The 21,268-nt window shown below is 45.3% G+C and overlaps 1 protein-coding gene across 1 annotated transcript in view; it reads left to right on the top strand.

Annotated features, from left to right (window-relative positions):
* Lama3 (laminin subunit alpha 3) overlaps positions 1 to 21,268 on the top strand; it is a 214,227-nt gene that overhangs the window by 8,333 nt on the left and 184,626 nt on the right. Inside the window, exon 2 of the mRNA XM_057789086.1 lies at positions 9,549 to 9,701. Coding sequence (XP_057645069.1) covers positions 9,549 to 9,701 — 153 coding nt within the window. The remainder of the gene's footprint in view (positions 1 to 9,548; positions 9,702 to 21,268) is intronic.

Raw genomic sequence — 21,268 nt, 5'->3', positions numbered from 1 at the left:
CTGAGCTCCACCGGGATTCATGGAAAGAGCTTGTGTTTGACTCGGATGACACCAATGCACACATACCCACGTGGACAAGCGTGATGACACCAATGCACACACGGACAAGCGTGATGACACCAATGCACACATACCCACGTGGACAAGCGTGATGACACCAATGCACACACGGACAAGCGTGATGACACCAATGCACACACGGACAAGCGTGATGACACCAATGCACACATACCCACGTGGACAAGCGTGATGACACCAATGCACACACGGACAAGCGTGATGACACCAATGCACACATACACACGTGGACAAGCGTGATGACACCAATGCACACACGGACAAGCGTGATGACACCAATGCACACATACCCACGTGGACAAGCGTGATGAGGCCAATGCACACGTGGACAAGCGTGATGACACCAATGCACACGTGGACAAGCATGATGACACCAATGCACAATGCACACGTGGACAAGCGTGATGACACCAATGCACACACGGACAAGCGTGATGACACCAATGCACAATACACACGTGGATAAGCGTGATGACACCAATGCACACATACACACACTGACAAAGTGTGAGAATGTTTGCTATTTCTTATAAACCATAGCAGAGTTTGAGCTGTGTGTTTGTGTAACTTGGGACCAATGGGCAGAAACAGGAAACTGAGTCACTCTAGTGCTCTGTTTATAGACCTTTTGTGAAAGAGAATCATGCTATTTAAGGTTAACAGGATTTTCCTTTAATTCATGTAAAATCCTTGAGTGAAGGTTGGGAAATTTAAGAAAGTTCCTATGCCTGTTGACATACTTGTAACAATTACTAATGATAAAAGTTATTTTGAGAATTCAGACTAAATGTCCTATACATTTAAGGGTGACTAATATAAATATAAAATAAATTAATTTAATAAAGATGAGTGTTTTGCCTGCATGCATGTATATATGTGCACCATGTATATGCCTGGCAGCCACAGAAGCCACAAGAGGGCATCAAATTCCCTGGGTCTGGAGTTACAGATGATTGTGAGACACTATGGGGTCTAGGAATTGAACCCCTGTCCTCTGGAAGAGCAGCCAGCTCTTAGCGGAAGAGCCATCTCTTAAGCTCCCTTTTATTTAAAAAGAATGTTCCTCACATTTGTCCGTGCCTGTGGACCTCAATCTAGGTTCAGCAGTGAAAGCCATGTATAGAGCGCCCACGGAGAGGACACACAGAGTGCTTTGTCCTTGGCGACTCAGCAGTGAAGGGGCATGTTCCACACGCCAGAGCAGCAGCCACTTCCTTCAGCTTGTTCTCCAGCAAATCCTGTGGACCCATGCACCTCTGCGGCTGCTGAAGCTACAAATGTCTGGTCCCTGAGCGAGCAGACTGTCTTTGTGTTCTGAATCAGTCAGTCTGAGGTAAAGAAACCGACAGCCACAGAAGGAGAGGTTCTTCTGAAGAGTTGCTGTTCATTTCCGGCCTCGTTCAGTGATGTCTCAGGTGTGAGCTCTCCTGGTGTCTCTTTACTCCACAGATGGAAACCACATGATTTCTTTATATCTTTTTCTGGGTTTGGAAACATGAGTCTTTCCTTCTTGTTTTAGTGAAGTATAATTTAAATTCTATAAAATGTATCTATTACAATTCTTTAGACAGAATCATATAAATAACTTATCCCCAAATTCCAGTCATGTCTAGGTGTTATAGCAGGTGTTAGAAAGCTGACTTTAGTGCTGCTGTCAGCTTGTTATTTTAGTAGGGGTGGAGAGCAGATCTGGGAGCTCCCCATTTCACCGATTCTGACGATTCTCCACACTTTTTAGCCTTCATTAGTTTCTGGTGGCACAGCTTCAGGGAGGGCAATTTTGATTTTCTTGGCTCAGCCCTGGACTTGGTTCTTCAGGGAGTCTGGTTTTATTGAGCATGACATTTGGAAACCAAGGTCTAGTGTTTGTCCCTTGTCACGGCTGGTGTGCCATTGCTTCCAGAGGCCAGTGCTTGGGAATGCATGTGTTAGCCGGCTCTCCTCTGTATTTAGACTCTTTGGTGTTATTCCTTGGTGTATGTTTGTGTGCAGGTTTTTATTCTTTCCAATCCTTACAACTTTAATTAATTAATTCACCCATCCATTCACAAACAATTATTAAACGCTTATCATTCTACATTCTGAGGATGCAAAGAGCACCCGGATACAAAGTTACATAGTGGATTGTACTTGTAAGGTCTGATTTCCTTAAAACTGCAGGGAAACTCCTTTGGCAGAGTGTGATGTCATCTTGTATCTCTGAAAAAGCTGTTCTTTTTTTATTATTATTATTTTTATTCTTTTTTAATTAAAATTTCCACCTGTCCCCGTTTCCCATTTCCTTCCCCCTCCTCCCAAATATTGCCCCTCCCCCCACTCCCCTTTCCCTATCCCCACTCCTCTTCTCCTCCCCCCACTCCATTCCCCCTCCCTCTCGATACTGAAGAGCAGTCCAAATTCCCTGCCCTGCGGGAAGACCAAGGTCCTCCCACTTCTATCTAGGTCCAGGAAGGTGATCGTCCAAACAGGCTAAGCTCCCACATAGCCAGCTCATGTATTAGGATCGAAACCTAGTGCCATTGCCCTTGGCTTCTCATCAGCCTTCATTGTCCGCCATGTTCAGAGAGTCCAGTTTCAACCCATGCTTATTCAGTTCCAGTCCAGCTGGCCTTGGTGGGCTCCCAATAAATCAGTTCCAATGTCACAGTGGGTGGGTGCACCCCTCGTGGTCCTGACTTCCTTGCTCATGTTCTCCCTCCTTCTGCTCCTCATTTGGACCTTAAGAGCTCAGACCGTTGCTCCAAATTGAGTCTCTGTCTCTATCTCGATCCATCGCCAGATGAAGGTTCTAAGGTGATATGTAAGATATTCATCAGTATAGGATAGGGTCATTTCAGGTTCCCTCTCCTCAGTTGCCCAAGGTACTAGCTGGGGACATCTCCCTGGACACCTGTGAGCCCCTCTAGAGTCAAGTCTCTTGCCAACCCTAAGATGGCTCCCTTAGTTAGGATATATACTTCGCTGCTCCCGAATCCACCCTTCCTATATCCCAACCATCCCATTCCCCCAAGCTCCTCCCATCCTCCCCTTCTCATGTTTCTCATCCCATTTCCCCTTAGCCCCAAGCCACCTCACCCGCTAGTTCCCAGTTTTTGCCCGGCAATCTTGTCTACTTCCCCTTTCCAGGCAGATGACTATACGATTTTCTTTGGGTTCACTTTCTTATTTAGCTTCTCTAGGATCACAAATTATATGCTCAATGTCCTTTATTTATGGCTAGAAACCAATTATGAGTGAGTACATCCCAAGTTCCTCTCTTTGGGTCTGGGATACCTCACTCAGGATAGTATTTTCTATTTCCATCCATTTCCATGCAAAATTCGAGAAGTCATTGTTTTTTACCACTGAGTAGTACTGTAATATGTATATATTCCACACTTTCTTCATCCATTCCTCCATTGAAGGGCATCTAGGTTGTTTCCAGGTTCTGGCTATTACAAACAATGCTGCTATGAACATAGTTGAACAGATACTTTTGTCGTATGATAGGGCGTCTCTTGGGTATATTCCCAAGAGTGGTATTACTGGATCTTGGGGTAGGTTGATCCCAAATTTCCTGAGAAATCGCCACACTGATTTCCAAAGTGGTTGCACAAGTTTGCATTCCCACCAGCAATGGATCAGTGTGCCCCTTCCTCCACAACCTCTCCAGCAAAGGCTATCATTGGTGTTTTTGATTTTAGCCATCCTGACAGGTGTAAGATGGTATCTCAAAGTTGTTTTAATTTGCATTTCCCTTATCGCTAAGGAGGTTGAGCATGACCTTAAGTGTCTTTTGGCCATTTGAATTTCTTTTGTTGAGAATTCTCTGTTCAGTTCAGTGCCCCATTTTTTTAATTGGGTTAATTAGCATTTTAAAGTCTAGTTTCTTGAGTTCTTTATATATTTTGGAGATCAGACCTTTGTCTGTTGCAGGGTTGGTGAAGATCTTCTCCCAGTCAGTGGGTTGCCTTCAAAAAGCTGTTCTTATGGGTAAAACTTCTGACTGGTAATTTAGACTTGAGTCCTATTCGAAGGCCACCAGCTCCCTGATGCTGGAAAGTGGTGTCACTTCATTTTCCCTAAATATAAAATAACATTAGTAATAGTAGCTTGTGTATGTGTGCGTGTGTGTGTACATGTGTGAGTGTGTGTGTGTTCGCACATGTCTGAGTGCATGTGTGTGTCTGTGTGCGTGTGTGCGTGTGTGTGTGTTTGTGGCACAAGCATACCTGTATGTACTGCTGTCTGATGAGGTCAGATGTGACCTCTGTTGTATTCCTCTGTCACTGTCCTTCTTATCCCTAGAGACAGCTAGGCAGGCAGCCAGCAGGCATCAGTGACCCCACTGTCTCCTCTCCTCTCAGCACTGGGGTCATGGCCATGTCTGACCATGCTGGCTTTGGATGTGGGTTCTGGAGATTTGAACTCAGGTCCTCATGCCTAAGTAGCAAATGCTCTGAGCTGATAAACCACCTTCCCAACTGTAGACTTTTTAAATAATGTACATAGATACTGAGGCTTCTCATGAAGTAAGGCGGCCACTCTTCGATAAGCTGCTAGGATTTGCCACAGCTGCCATGTAAACTTTATAGAAAACTCTTTTACTTCTTTAATTCAAATTTTTATTACATTGTGTGTGTGTATGTGTGTGTGTGCATGAAAATAATAGAACCAAATGTGGGAGCCTCTTCTTCCACCTTGCGTGTCCTGAGGATCAAACTTTAAACTCAGATTTGATGACAAAGTGCCTTTACTCACGGAGCCATCCTGCTCACCCACAAAACTTCTGAAGCCTTCTAGAATATAGCTGTGTAAATTGCTCTGGAACGTGTTAGTGACTACTTTAGGAACTAATTGTATCCTAAATCTAAAGGATGTATTTTGCATAGGATAACACGGCATTTGGATGACAATAATGTATTTTTCCAGCTCACAGTTGTTTCTGGTTGTCATTTAGGTATTCCTGGGTCCATCTGAAGAAAGAACTTATTAATGGGCCCTATGTAGTTTAACCCAGGGGTCTAAATGGAAGGCCTACCTAGGGCTGTTTATGTGTGCGCAAACTCCTGGCTGAAGGCTAAGGAGGGCTGAGAGTCGTCATCAGGGCTGCATCTGTCCTGGGCCTTTGCCTGGGCGCTGGCTAGAACTCTCATGCCAGCAGGGTGGAAAGGCCCTGCGGAAGCCAGCTCATTGAGTCCCACATGTCCTCCCAGTTTTCAGCCTTGTAAGCATTATAATCTCTCACGGATTTCACCACTGTCAGAAAACACGTGTGGGATTAATGAATGGATGTTAGAAGTACGGCTTTCGGTGACCGTCCTCACCATGGGATGTGGGAGAGAAGCTGGTTCCCAATACTCTGGTGCTGTCATGACGCTGTGCACACTGTATAGAATGGCACCAGATAAAGGGCAGAATGGGGGGAAGGGGAAGTCAGCAGATAACCAGGGGCTCCTACTTAGTGCAAGATGGTAATTAACTCGTGTGTACTTAGTGATGTTAGGCATTGTCTGAATGTAACTTACATTTGTTGACTTTTTGCCTTGAAAAAGAATTTGTGTGTATGTATGTGTGTGTTGTGTATGTGTTGTGTGTATGCCACTGTGCACGTGTGTACAGTGTCCAACTGTGCATGCAAGCCAGTCACACACACACAATGTAATAATGTAGACGAACAAAGTTTGACCTCTCCACATTTACATGGGTCCCAGGGATTGAGTTTAGGCTGCCAGCCTTGCACTGCAAGTACCTTTTTCTATTGAGCCACCCCACTTGTCTCTCTGACCTCTTAATCATCACAATGATTTAGGAATTCATGAAGGAGTTGCTTGGACACGCTCATCTTACCATAAAGGGTTTCTAAAGCACAGAGAAGCGAAGTGACTTGTCTAAGACGCAAGGGTTTAGCAAAGCCAAGATTCAGACCCTGGTCCTAAGGGTGAAGAGTCTGTTTTACTCATCACTGTGCAGGTCACCACGCTGTCCTCAGCCCCCAAGCGGAGTACACATCACCTTGTTATCACTGTGGTGTGGTGCTTCTCAAAGGGAACAGGATCTTTGCAAAGAGGCAGCCTTAGGTTTGGGATTGGCTCCCTGCAGAAAATTCTCTGGCTTAGGTTTGAGCACTCCGATAGCATGGCCTCTAAAGTCTCAGAGAGTGATGGCTAGGAGTGGAGCCCCTGGCAATGCACGTGCAATTGCACATGATGGGGCTGTTGATGGACGGATGGGGTTAGATGTTCCTTTTGCCAGGATTTCTCTGCCTGATGTGAGGACAAACGTGCAAACTGCTTCCAGGCAGGACTCCTTTCTGAGCCGGGCCTCTGTGCACTTCTGGAGGAAGCAGGTAGTTGGAGAACAGCAGAACCGCCATTCCAGCTCAGCCTCACATTCCATCCCATGGGGGACAGGGATCTTTGATGTAACTTGCAGGGCGGCTCAGCCAGGGAAGAACGCTACAGTCTCGGGCTGTGTGTAGCATCTTCAGACCTCTGTGCGGTCTTGGTTCCAGCATGTCTTAGCCTTAGCCTCGGGCAAGGTACTTGAACACTTCTGACTTCATTTCTCCACTAACAGGTTTCATGTGCTTTGCTATAAACCTCAGAGTATTGTAGATACAAAGTCAGACACATTGTGACTTGGTGCTCCCAGCATCTCGCATGCCCACGCCATCTTTATTCTAGCACTTTCTAGGAATATGTGATGGTCAAATATGCTCTGGTCTCCTAGCAACTTTCTTCAAGGGCAGACTCAACCACTAGTGTTATTTCTCTGATTTCATCCCAGTTCTGATGCTCTAGGATTTTAGCAATTTGGATAAATCAAGCAGAGGAATCAGTGTCCAAACAGAAAAACAAAAGTTCTGTCAGGGCATGCTGTTGGAATCATGCCCTGACAGATGCCATTGCTGAGCCACTGGACAAATGCCGGTTTAGCTCCTGTGGACAGCCCGTGTTGGAGCATTACACAGGCTGTTTGTTTAAAGAGTCCCCTGTCCTTTCTATTGTTTTAAATGTATCGTGTTTTATTTGTGTGCCTGTGTGAGTGTATGTGCATATCAATGTGTAGATGCCCACAGAGGCTAAAAGGCATGTTGGATCTCTTGGAGCTGAAGTTTTAGGTATTTGTGAGCTGCCTGATGTGGGTACTGGGATCTGAACTCTGTCCTCATGATGGAGAAGCAAGTATTCTTAATTGCTGAACCATTTCTCCAACCCTTATTTCCTTCCTTGCTAGCCCCCTCCAAGGCATTTTTTGCTTCCTACATAACTACCATAACAGCAGCTGTAACATGAGGGCCTGCTCATTGGGGTTTTTGTCCTGCCCAGTTCCCACAGCCCTTTAGGTTCCCCCAAAAATCACATAGAGAGTCTGCATTAATGATAAACTGATTGGCCCATTAGCTCAGGCTTTGTATTAGCTCTTATAACTTATACTAGCCCATTATTCTAGTATATGTTAGCCACATATACCTGGGTACCTTTTTCAGTGGGGCAGGTCACATCCTGCTTCTTCCATGATCTGGGCACTAGGGAGGAAGGGGCTTCTTCCTTCCCAGGATTCTCCTGTTCTCATCGCCCTGTCTCTACTTCCTGTCTGGTTGACCTGCCTCTACTTCCTGCCTGGCCAATCAGCATTTATTTAAAACATGATTGACAGAATAACCTCAGCACAATTCAGAGGGAATCTTTTGTCCTGGTCATCTTTGCATACTGGAAACTTCTGGTGCGGGGTGTCTGTGACCGTTTGCTGTATGTATATGGGGGCATTTTTCTCTTTGTGCTCCTTTTATCCTGACTTCCATTTGACTTATTTATTGTTGTTAAAAATATTGGGGTTCAAATGCAGGTTTGGATTAAGGATTTCTCATTATCTTCAATTTATGACATGTGCCTATGGTCCTTTCATGGTGTGTGTGTGTGTGTGTGTGTGTGTGTGTGTGTGATAGTTTAATACTAAAGTAAATTTGCATGAACTTTCTACCAAAACCAAAAGTAGAGCCTAAATGGTAATCCATGTGGGAGCATGTGTGTCCCTGTTTCCACTGTCTCTAGTCACCTGAGGAAACCACCATCCTGAATGCTTTATTAATTATTACTTTGTTTCCCTCCTTTTCCTTCTTTCTCTTTGCTTTGTTTTCTTTTTTGAGGCAGGGTCTCACTGTACAGCCCAAGGTGGGCCTCAAACCCGTGAGGTTTGTGCCACAGTGTCTTAGTTAGGCTTTCTGTTGCTGTGAAGAAACAGCATGACCACAGCAACTCTTATAAAGGAAGCCATTTAATTGAGGTGGTGGCTTACAGTTCAGAGGTACAGTCCATTATCATCAGGACAGGCAGACATGGTGACATCTTGATATGCAGGTCATACGAAGTGGAAAAGACACTTGGTGGTATCTTGAGCAGAGGAAACCTCAAAGCCCTCCTCCACAGTGACACACTTTCTCCAACAAGGCCACACCCACTCCAACAAAGCCACAGTTCCTAATAGTGCCGCTTCCTATGAGATTATGGGAGCCAATGACATTCAAACCACCACACACAGCTTCCCAAGTGTTATAATTACAGGCACACACATTTATGGTCAGTTGCTTCTTTGAGATAGCTTTTATTATATCCATATAATTTCTAAAGAATAAATGCTTATATTATGGGCTGCTTTTAATTTTATGCTAATGTACTAATGTACTTCCAAAATTCCACTAATATTCATTTATTCATTATTGTTCACATAGCCACTTTCAGAGTGACCACGCCATTCTTGAATTACCTGCTTGCCTGTAGTCTCAGGATTTTGCTATTGTCAACAGGCTGCCAAAAATTTTTGATGGCATCAGATCAAGGCATTCTCTTTTGAGTTCTTAGCTCAGGTATTGTATTGTTATGTTCTAAGTGTGAATTTACTTTAGCAGTGATACCAAAGTGGCTTCTGAAGTTCTTACAGTGATTTATGCTCCTAGTATGCCCTAATACTTACTGTGCCACACTTTAGATCTGGGTAGACTGTGTGTAAAATACTGTTGCAGATAGTCTGCTGGGACTGCTAATGGCGATGATTGTAGACACACTCTGAGTGTTCACTGGCTCCTCTGTGAGTGGCCTGGGGTATTTTTTGTCCATTTTTCTATTGAATTGTTGTTCTTCTTTTGAAGCTCTAAGAGGATTTGGTGTACACTTTGGAAATTTAGGGGTATTATGTTCTCTGTTCAATTATGAATCTTTTGATAATAATAATAATAGTAATAATGAACACTCCAAAACTCAAAAGCTTTAATCAATAGCAAAAGCTTTCTCCCACAAGGAAGGCCCTCACTGCTCAAGCCTGGCAACCTGGGTCTGATTCCTGAAATCTACATGAAGGTGGAATGAGAAACTATTGCCTAAGGTTGACCTCTGGCCTAGGAGACGGCAGTCTTGCTTTGGCCGTTTCTTTTGCTAAGCTGATACAAAAACTTTCCTTGAAAATTTTAAAAAGGCCTTTCTCCTCCCCAGGGCCAGTTCTGTGACTATTGCAATTCGGAGGATTCCAGGAAGGCGCATCCAGCCACCCATGCGATTGATGGATCTGAGCGCTGGTGGCAAAGCCCTCCACTCTCGTCAGGCACTCAGTACAACCAAGTCAACCTCACCTTGGATCTGGGTCAGGTGAGTTTTGTCTTTGGTTAGAACAATCACTGTTTCTGTGATGATTTCTGACATGACAAAATTATTGTCAAAAATAAACTTTAGTTTTACTCCCTTCATTGTTTTCAACAGAGGACATGGGTATTGCTTCCTTTAAAACCCAGATTAACGTGAGCCAGTGAAGATCCTCAACCTTGTCTATCACACAGTGGTAGGGATCAGAGAGATAGCTTCCCTCTTTATCTTGTAAAGCTGAAACTCTCCACCTAGGCCCCCTCTCCTGCACTCCACACAGTCATTGTACTATTTTCTGGGCACTGATCTCTCTAGAAATTGTTAGGAATTTTTCCTAATGCGAGCTCTTTGCCAACACAAAAATCCCAATCAAACCAAATGACAAGGAGCCGAATTAAAAAATATCCAGGTTTAATGGGATTCCTATGGCTCCGGGAAGCAGCAAATGCAACCACCACGTGGGGGGGGGGGGGGGCGGAGACCCTGCTACTCTCTGGGTAGCAGTTTAAATAGACTGGGGGAGGGAGTGGTCAAGGTTTGGCTGGCTGCTTTGTCCCTCCTCCCGGGGAGGGGCCAAGGCTTGGTGGGCCACTTTGACACCCCTCCGAGGAGGGGTCAAGTTTTGGCGGGTATAGGAGCCGGGCCTCCAAAGATGGAGGCCAGAGACTGGGACTTACAGGAATGTCACGTAAGTAAAATATAGTATTTGCCTTTTTGTGGCTAACATTTCCATTGAGTTAAGCTTTCAAGCTTTTGTACCAGTGTCAGCATCTCCTCCCTCTTCCAGGCTGGAAGAGCAGCTTTCCATGCTTTTCTATCCAACTTCCTGTGTCCCCTTGATGGCTACTTGGGCTACTTCCAATCTGGGGCTGTTGTGTTCAGGGCCATCAAATATCTGAGGGTGGTAACTGGGTTTTTATTGCATTCTTCTTCCTGGAGATTCTGATTCATTGAACAATGAATACCATAATTTGGGGCCTTATTTGGCCAACTGGCAACTTGAGGTCTATCCTTTTGTCTAAGCTATGAAGTTCCCAAGATGGCTGCCCCTGGTGCGTATAACACACGATCAATCCCCCTGAGCAAGGCAGCATCTTGACTGTCATAGATGTGACTCCCATATTAGGTGGCATCATGTGACAAGCATGAGGAACTTTTGTGAATGTGCTTATGGTCCCATAAGCCAGTTGATTCAAATGGGGAGGTTTTCTCTGATGAGTGAAGCTTCCAATGGGACTGCCCTTTCTGAGGGGACACGTTTATCCTGTGAGAGACTCTCCCACTGGCCTGAAAGGCAAATGCTGTCAGGTAGTGAATTTCCCTTAGAGGAAGCTGTGGGCAAGGATCTGAAACTGGGTTCCAGGAGCTGAGGGTGGCTCAGCCAAGAGCCGACAGAGTGGCATCCAGCCTGACATCTTGATTGCACTTTTGATGTTGGGCAGAGAACTTGGCCAAGGTGAGCGGCACTCTTAGCCAATACTTTGAGATAATAAATGTGTTATTTTAAGACGTTAAGCTTAAAGTCTTTTATGCCCAAGTAGGAAATGAATACAACTTATTCTCCCTTTCAGAGAAGGAAGTTCATATTATTCCTTTAAGAATTTATTTATTACATCTCTTCCATGTGCCAGACACTCCAGCAGGGACCTGGGATGTGTCACAGATACTAAATGTATACGTAATAAACTCATGCAGTGTGCTTGACACTGGAACTGGCAATGGAGGGCTGAAGTAGACTGAGGCTGTGGTGAGTATGGAACGGTTGTAGCTGAAGCCTTTCTTCGGCTGTTCAGAACAGAGGTTATTGAGAATGGACAGCTGAAGCTTGCCATGAAGACAAGTCCTGAGCATGTGGAGGACTTTGCCATGCACATGGATGCCTGCGCCCAGACAAAATAAACAGTTCTCTAACCCCTAGGACAGAGCTTATAGAAAAAGCAGAAGGAGCAGCATGGAGGCCAGATGAACGAGGAGGTGGCAACAGAGGAAGAGGTCAAGGAATAATAAGCCATAGGGTGACTTGAAAATGAAACAGTCAGCTGGGGGTTTGAGTCTAGGATGGAGGTTTTCTGCTGTGTATCTCAAAGTCATTTCTTTGGGTGTCTGTAGATGGGTATAAGGAGCTGACTGGGAGATGGTTGATATTGGTAGTAGCCATGGAAGCGAGTGATCGGGTGCTAGCCAAGCTTAGACAATAAGGCTCTGTGATTTCATAGTGAATTGAAGTTGAGTTAGAGACGGAGAGGACTCAAGGATGCTTCCCTAGACTCTCGAGCACCACTGTTGACAGAAACAGCCATGGGAAGTCCGCACATCTGGCGCTATGTGTCTGGAGGGCTGTCTGGGCAAGAAGTAGAAGTGGTGTATAGACTGATTTAGTCTTGTCCCATTCTGGCTTCTCCCTCGCAGCTCCTGAACCTGTGATGTAGCTTTCCATCAACTTTGGACATTTCAAGCCATTTGTGTGTGTGTGTGTGTGTGTGCGCGCGCACGTGCTGGTATGAGTGTTCACCACATGCCTACAGGTGTCTGCACAGGTCAGACCCCCTTCCCCTCAGGAGCTGGAGGCACAGGCTGTTGTGAGCCCCTGGACATGAAAGCTGGGAACTAAACTTGATTCCTCTAGAAGAGCGGCAAGTCCTCTTAAGCACCGAGTTGCCTCCCCAGCCCCAAACGTTGGCTCTTTCATGACTGTTTTCCAGTTCTCTGCCCCTATGTTCATCTATTTTACAGTTGATTGATTTTTTTCTTTTGTCAGATGGGACAATTTGTATTGTTCTGTGTTCAAGCCCACAGTTTATTTTGTATTCTGCCTCTATATGCTCTCAGGCCCACACAGAAAATTCTAACTTTTGCCTCCTGTGTTTTCAGTGCCCTTTACTTGTTCTTCGTTATGTGCTTCATTTATTCATGGGCCTTCGGGCTTGTTTCAGAGTTCCTACGATTGTTTACTGGTGTGCTGTGTGGCCGTTGCCATAAAGAATTACTCATCTTTGTCTCGCTGTTTTTTCAAGTGCTGGTTTTCCCTGCTGTGTGGAGTACTCTCTGCTGGATTCTAGATCTTCTGAAACTTATGGTAGAAGACGTACGGTAGGTTCTATTGAAGTCTCTGTCTTAGCCGGCCTCTTGGCTGTGGTGTGGGTCCTGCTGCCTCTGTGAGCTGTGGTGTCAGTCGCGGGTCTCAGTCCTTGCAGTACTGTTCAGATCTGTGTGGTTAACTCAGCACCCAAGTCTCTGGTTTGGTACCACTGTCTGTAGGAGCAGAATGAATTTCTCTTTATCCTTCTAGTAGAGGTTGGTCATTTGAGGGCAGAGGCTGCTTCTTCCAAACCATTGTCTCAGATTGCTGGTGAGAAATTGAGAAGATAAAGATGATATTAAACTATGAAATTGGATGAAAGTCAGAAGAGAAAGGAACCAAGGGCTGAGTCCTGTGACTTACCAACATTGAGAAGTCAGAGGAAGGGGAATCAAGAAGATTGGCCTAGGTCAACAACTAATGGAGAATATACTGTCCTAGAAGACAAAATAAGGAGTTTTGAGTCAACACTGTGAGTACAACTCAAAGCACAGGCAAAAGATTTGAGTACAGATGACCAACAAGTTCACAAAGCAGACTTAGCATCATTAGTTACTGGAAAATACAAAACAAAACAGCAGAAGAGGCAGGAGAGACGGGAGGGTGATCACAAGTGCTGCTCCTCCAGAGCAGTTCCCAGCACCCGTGCCACGTAGCTCACAGCTACCCATACTCCAGTGCAGGGGATGGAGCCCTTCTCTAGCCTCCATGGGCACCCGTGCTCACATGTGCATACCTCCTTCCACATGATTACAGATAAAGCAACTCTGAAAACTTAACTGCCACTGTAATGAGATGCTGCCTTGTGTTGATTTAGATGGTTATAACAAAAGTGTTGATAGTAAGAAGTGTTGATGAGACTATGAGGAGACTGGAAACCCTGAGCATCGCTGGTAGAAATACAAAACGGTGCAGCTGCTTTGGAAACCTTTGGTAATTCCTTACAAAGTTAAGCACAGAGTTACCATGTGACTCAGTGGTCTTACTTGTGCCTAAGAGAAATGAGCACTGCACCCACAGAAACCCCGCTCACCAGCCGTCACTCTCACGCTGTTCATGACATCACTCGAATAGTAAACCAGATGCATCATAGGTGTATCTATGTATGTAACAACAGTGAGTTGTATCCAGCAAAAGGAGCTGTAAAATCTTGATGGAGGTTACATAAGCAAACCTTGACAACATCATGGTGTATAAGGGAAGCCAGATAAGAGGTCACGTGTGTTGGCCTCCAGTTTGTGTGAAATGTTAATAGGCAGATCTTGAGAGAGGAAAGTTAGCTTGGCACCCGCCTGGGCTGGGGCTTCTGGGGGAAGCTGGAGAATGGCTGCTAATAGTTCTAAAATCGTTATGTCATTTGTGGATAAAAGCATCATTTAGCAACAGACTCGGGTATAGCGAGCAACATGAATGAGAGGAAGAACCTCAGCTGCTAGTATGGTTCTAACAGACGTTGTCAACATTTAGGCCAAAACGGACACCAGCGATGCTCTACTGTGCCTGCTGTTCTTGTTGCTGTCGTGTGCAGAGTGTAGCGCGTCTAGGAAACGCTGCTAGAAACAAATAAGATGTTACTGCTCCCCTGAAAACCAAAAGATCCTGAGGTTTCTTAGGTCATTTTCAGTTAGGGTGGGCCTAGTTTGAGGGGAGAAGGGCCCTCAGCCTCCTTACTCTTTTGAGATGAGCAAGGTCGCTCCTGACTATCTCCCTAGAGATTTGTATGTGATTTAATTCACAGAGCTCTGTCATGGGTCAAAGGCTGTAGAATGCTGATTCTGTTATGAATTAGTTTTCTTTTCCAAAGAGCTACCTTTGAAGCTTAATTCAGGTCTTATCAGTAATGACCCAAATGTACCTATTGTCACTTTTTTGTGTGTGAGAAAAGGTCTAATTATGTAGTCCAGATAGCCTAGGACTCACAATCCTCTCGCCTTAGCCTCCCAACAGCTAGGATTATAGGCACACACCACAACAAACCATTATCATGCCACTTTTTTTTTTTTTTGAGTCACACACTGGGACTTGAAGTCAGGCTTGACCCATGCTGGGCAAATGCTGTACCAGTGGGCTGCACACCTAGGTTGTATTATGTCATCTTTTACCCGAGGCTTTCTATAACAGTGTTTCAGCCCACCAAAATGATTCTCACTGAACATAACCATACTGGTTGTACTTACAACTTTTTAAAGGCCGTTTTACATACTTGCTTTGCAGGGCTCCCCTCTGATGTGCCAAAGAGCTCCTAATGAAGACACTAAAATTAAGAAGACACCAACATAGGAACAAGTTAGTAATCTGTTGGTGTTTGACAGATGTCAGTCATGACATGCGTGTTCACGAAGGCTGTATGCCCACCCACCTCCTGGTTGGCCAGGAGCAGCTTTGTACAGTGGGTGGCTTTGTGGTCTACAGTCAGCCTGCCCCGACCTGTTCTGGCATCCTGCTGACTTGCTATGTGACCCTTTACAACAGTGAGCTAGCTATTCTGTGCCTCAGTTCCCTCGTTTATAAACCAAGGCAACTACAGGGCTGCTGGGGCTCAGTGAGGTAATGACTTCATTTCCAGACCTCTTTGGGGTAGTGATAATGTTTATTTTTTTTATAAATATTTGACATCATAAGGTGAATTTCGATGAACATATTATTAAAAAGAGATAGACTCACAACTTTTGTGCCTTTAGAAAGTGACATATGGTATTGTAGAAAAGTTCTCTTTAAGATCTGGAAAAGTAATATAAATTATAGCAGGCTGAACACATTTCTTTTCTCTTTTATGTTGGAGCGGTATGATACATCCAGAAGCATGTGCAATCATGTACAGTTCCTATTTTATGCCTCATTGATACGATCTATTTTCTTAACCATAAAAATGTCATCAAGAGGCTAGATTTCAACGTTTAAAAGTCATATGAATATCTTAGAATTCAGGAAGTGTGAATTTTCATGCATGATTGGGAAATAAAACGAATCACTGACTTGCCCAAGCCAAATCGCCTTTTCTTAGCTTGCTGAGAAGTGAGGTTTGACTGTGAAGAACTGAGTCAATTTGACAGCTTATATTATCAGGAGGGGTAGATTGCTCTGTCTCCTGAACTGGCTGTGATCCATTTTCTCCCTCCCCACCATGTGTATATGCATTTTTAAACAATATTTTAAATTCTTTGGACACTTTCACATATGTATAGAACATATCTTGATCATATCCAACTCATCTCCCCTCCCACTTTCCCTGCCAGTTGGTAATTTTGCAGCGTGATTTTTCTAAGTTAGTATCTTCAGCTCAAGGGTGGAAAGCAGTTTTGCCCGCCCTTACTGCACAGTTCTGTGATCCGCTGAAGCCATGGCGCTTCCTCAGGTTCATCTCATTGTACATTATTCCTGAGTTTCAGGTTATAAGTCCAGTGAGAACACTGCATGCTACGGAAAGCATTATGTCATCTGGACAGTTTGGTTTTGCATTTCAAGTGAAATGTGGTGTTTGACTGTTGCAAGCAGAGGCTTGGAGGCTCGGGGACGTTTGTTTCTTCTGGGTGCCCTGGTGGGCATGCCTGTGGGAGAAAGGACGAAGTCTTGGCGTCATACACGTGAGCCTCCTGCACGTGAGTCGGTCTATGAACTCCTGACACCCACTTGCTTGCTCTCTTTGGCTGGGCTCTAATGAAATACGGAGAATGCATGTGGGGTTCTCCATGAGGACAGAGAGAAGGTCTAGGGACCACAGGGAGCAGCTGTACCTGTTGTCTGGAAAGTTGCCCCTAGAAAACTTTTAAGGCTTTCCTGTGCCTGTCATGTAATCTGTTTGTACCGAAACCGTGAAGAGAGAACAGAACGAAATAAACCCCGTCCCTGCCCTCAGAAGGACTGGTGACTGCTTCAGAGGTTGGGAGCTGGCCTGGGGAGGTGACCTGCCCGCCTACAGCAGCTAGGAGGGCAGGGCACCAGTTGATACAGACATTGGGCCTTGTGGATCTGAAGATGCGGTGCCAACCACCTTGCTCCCCTGCCTGGCTTTGCCCTAGCCCATCTTGAAAGTCTTATTTGGTTCCTTTCTTTTTACCTCAAGGCTCTTACCATAGCCCCAAGAGCCTTTTCAGTACCGGGAAAACCAGACACTTAGTGTCCATAGCAACATCCTTCATCCCACCATGGGTAGAAGTTGATGGGAAAAGCCCCATTTTCCTGCCTCTCCATGGACCATTTCTGAAGGACAGTCTATATGACTTAAAATTGGGGATCTTTTATGGTATATCAGCTATTGGCTTTTCTCTGTCTCCTAGGTCCCACTGACACTCTATTTGTACTTCTTGAGACCAACCCAATAATAAACCATCTTTTTCCAAGCCTTTGTCTTGAGGACCCAAGCCGATTCAGAATAAAGGTGGCCCCTGAGCTTTTCCCAGATATTCACACAAGACAATGTAACCACAAAGTTCTTTACAAGGCCATGAATGTGGGCCTGAAAGGTGGCTCAGTGGATAAGAAGAGTGCTTGCTTTGCAATAATGAGAACCTGAGCCTCAGAACTAGCATTAAAAATAAAATAAAAGCCATCTAGGCCTGGCGGTATGTGCCTGTAACCCTGGAACTATGGGCGGAGTCAGGCAGGTCCTGAGAAAAGATGGGTTTGCTAGCCTAGTGAAAATGGTGGACTTACACTTTGGTAAAGGACCTTGTCTCAAGGTAAGAAGCAAGAGAGATACAGGAAGCCACCCAATGTCAAGCACTGGCCTCTGCATGTGAACACCCACAGAGATGTCTAAAAAGTCAAGATAAAGGGGAGTCCCGCACCCTGGCTGAGGAGAGCTAGTGGCAATTGATAGATACTTGGGGTCGGAGAGTCAGTTTTCTTTAAGGCAAGGTGTGGTGCCTGCACCACCTGAAACGGCTAGGGCAAGGGTCTGGGGATTAAAGAACACAGAGACATTGTTAATCTTGAAGCAAGAATGCCAATTTTATTGTGTTCCAGGGCAGCTTATATAGGGCTCTCCTTGACTAATGGCCACGCCCTAGCTCTCAGGACTTTTCAACTGCAAGCCCACCAGAAATCACTTCCTTGTTATCAGGATCTCATGAGGAAGAAACACTCAGAGCAGCTGTAAGCATAGGAAAACAAGTTGTTTACTCCAGCAGGCAAGGGGTCATAGAAAGTTCAGGGTCTGAGGGTCTGTAGCCCCTAATAGCAAGGCACCTGGTAGGTCAGCTGTGCTCCAAGTAGATGGCCCCAAGCTCAGGAGTGTATGGGCAGCATGAATTATACTTGATCGTTAAAATAAGAGGGCACAAAGTTGGGTGCGTAGTGAAGGGAGGGTTGGGGAGAGTGGGAGAAACGATCAAAATCCATTAGAATTAATAATACTATATAAAAAAACAAAAGAAATAGTACTATAATGTTTAAGGAAAACTAGGTCACAGAGTAAATAGTGTATCGTTCTACACTCTGTTTCTGTGAACTCACCACAGGCCACAAGCACCAGACTCAAATTCAGGTCCAACCCACCGAGTGTGGACTTCATGTGGAAATACCTTCTAGGGTTTGTTGTTGCTGCCGTTCTTTTCAACTTCTGTGAGACTTTGGCAAATGAATCCGAATCATTCTTTGTCACGCACATCAGTTTGGAGTAAGGTATGAGAGAAAGAAGCCTGGGCAAGTTTCAGAGTCAACCTTGGGCTTGAAGATTTGGGAGATAAAATTGCGTTGGGAGATGTTGTCAACCAGAAGTCCTCCCCAACCAGGCCTCTGCATGGATGCAGCGCCATCCTGAAGGCAGGCAGTACCTAGCGAGAAGGGTTTCTTAGAAACTGTGCAGACTGTCTCCAGGGAACTGTGTTGCCTTTGTCTCTTAGTCCCACTCTGAGATGTCCTTCTTTCTCTTAACATCTCGAAAATGTTTAGCCTACAACAGATGTTCATAAAGGTTCTGCTGAGTTTGTACAGAGTGAGCAAAGGGTGTCCCTGGATCAGCTGCCACTTGTCAGGGCCAGAAACCATGGGAGGAAGAGACTGCTGTGAGGCCGAATTTCTGGATGGAGCAGGCCTGTTTTGCTCCCCAATTAGAGATCATATGTAACATACTTTAACTATTTTATAGCAATAATAAAATTAGAAAACATAGATTATATTTGGAATAACATGCTATTAATAAATATGCTATGAAGTCAGCCTCAGAGGGGCTGTTTTAGCATGGAGATGAGCAAATGCTTCATCCGAGGGCCGGTTTACCAGCACGCACTGTGTGCCGGGCCTTCCACATTTCTCTAGTTCCCTTCCTTAGCCCACTTGTTGGTATTGTGGTTCTGGGAAGGGAAGGTAGGACCTCATACATGCTAGCCAAATGCTCCACCACTTACTTCTTATCATTTAGTACCTCCTGGTACCTTCCTCCCAGGCTGACCTTGGACTTTTTATGTAGCTGAGAATGAGTTGGAACTTCTCTGATCCAGTTGCTCCACCTTCCAAGTGCTGGGGTCACAGGCGAGGTACAGGGATTGAGCCAGAGCTTTGTGTGTGGTAGACAAGTACTCTACCAGAGATCCCCATCCTCTGCCCGTGTCTTACTTCTTAAGGTCTGTGGAGCCTGGCTTCTCTCCACTTTGCTGTGCTCTCCTGATTCAGCTATTGATAGCTCTTTCACGGTGGGTTCACCAGTCTTACCTGATTTTCAGCTACTCCTCTCAGCTCACCTTATTTTGCAGTTGGCTGTAGAACAGAATCCCTAGTGGTTAGATGAGAATCGGCCATCTTTCAAGGGTCAGTCTACCATATTCTCATGGCTTCCAAGAAGACAGAGAGACAGGAGCACGCCACTCAGGCATGCCTTGATGAGTGTCTTCTAGTCCTTCTCCTCTGGTTTCACAGTAAAGGCCAGTTTCCTGGCAGGACTTCTGAGCCTGTCAGAGCCTAGTTGCTTACCAACTCCTCTTCTCCACTTCCCCTCCCTCTTTCTCCTCCTCCTGTTTTGCTTTTATAGAGATAGTACAGCTCAGGTTAACCACAAACATGCAGTTCCCCTGCCTCAGCTCTTAAATGCTTGCATCATAGGTGTAAGCCACAATGTCTGCCTGCCAACCTCTTGGAGGTGTCTTCTCCTGCAAACTCTATGCCACGCAAGTAGAGGCTTAGCCATGGTCCTCAAGTACTCTGTGTTGTTTCTTGCCTCTGAGCCATTTTCTGGTATAGTTCGCGGTTCTCAGAATACTCTCCCTTCCTTCCTGGTCTGTCTGCCTTCTTCCCAAGATAACCCAGTGTCACTGCTTGGCACTGTCCCTGGCTGCTGCCCTCCAGTCAGTGCTGTGTTCTAAAGGTCACGTGAACTCTGAGCTTAAGGCCAGGGTGATGTGGGAGTCCCCTCTGTATGCTGTGAATACCATTGGTTAATAAAGGACTGCTTTAGACTTAAAGCAGGGCAGAACTTAGCTAGGCAGAGAAAACTAAACTGAATGCTGGGAGAAAGGAGGTGGAGTCAGAGGGGAAGCCATGGAGCCAGAGGCAGACACACTGAAATCTTGCTAGTAGGCCACAAGCCTCATGGTAAAATATGGAGATGGGTTAATTCTAGTTGTAAGAGCTAGCTAGCAATATGCTTAAATAATTGGCCAAGCAGTGATTTAATTAATACAGTTTCTGTTGGTTATTTCTGGAGTCCGGCAGCTGGGAAACAAACAAGCGGCTTTCCTTACAACAAATTGGCATACCCACGTGGGGCTGACTAAATTCACATAAAACCTGAGAGGGCTTGAAAAGGAATTCTAGACACTAAAGAATAAAGTTTAGCCTCATTCTCTTCCCCAGATGGGCTCTGCTTACTGGCCGCATGCTGCAGCTCCTTTAAGAGAGGTCTTCCTGATTCAGTAGTAGTAGCAACAAAACAAAACAAAACAAAAGCAAGAACAAAAGCAAAAACAAAAACAAAACAAAACAAAACAAAAAGTGCAGTTTCAAGACGGCAGTACAAACCGCTCTGGCTCTTTCAGGAGGCCAAACACTTGAATGGCGTTTGTGGGCCCTGGTGCTTTGTGGGCCCACTCCGGGGTCAGGAGGAAAGTAGCAGAGACCCTGCCCATGGCTCAGGGCTCCCTGACTGGGCAGGCAATAGAATCAGGTCTACTAGACATGTACAGGCGAGAGAGCATGGTGGATTCCTGCCACCATACACAGAGATGTTTCCAGGCCATGCAGTGCACTGTGTAGCAGAGTTAGCTATTACTCAGATAAAAGGGTTTATGTGCTGCATGCTCATTCTTAGAGTTAAAGTGGTGAGCATGGCTCCTACCTGGCCGTCCCAGAGTTGATGGTAATAGTACATCCGCCATTTTGAAAAGCAGAGAGAGGCAGAGCCAGCACCCAGGGTTGCTGTGACCAGGCTGGTTACCATTTTAAAAGCTCTCTAGGACAGAAAAGGATTACAGATACACAATAGGACAGATTCAGACATAAAAGACCTCTAAAAGAGACACAGTGTGTTTAAAAATTATACATAGGCTTGGGACAGAGAAGA

Source organism: Chionomys nivalis, chromosome 14 (assembly GCF_950005125.1).
Source record: "Chionomys nivalis chromosome 14, mChiNiv1.1, whole genome shotgun sequence".
NCBI lineage: Eukaryota > Metazoa > Chordata > Mammalia > Rodentia > Cricetidae > Chionomys > Chionomys nivalis.
The sequence above is the reverse complement of the archived record's forward strand: the minus strand, read 5'-3'. Positions and strand labels throughout refer to the sequence as shown.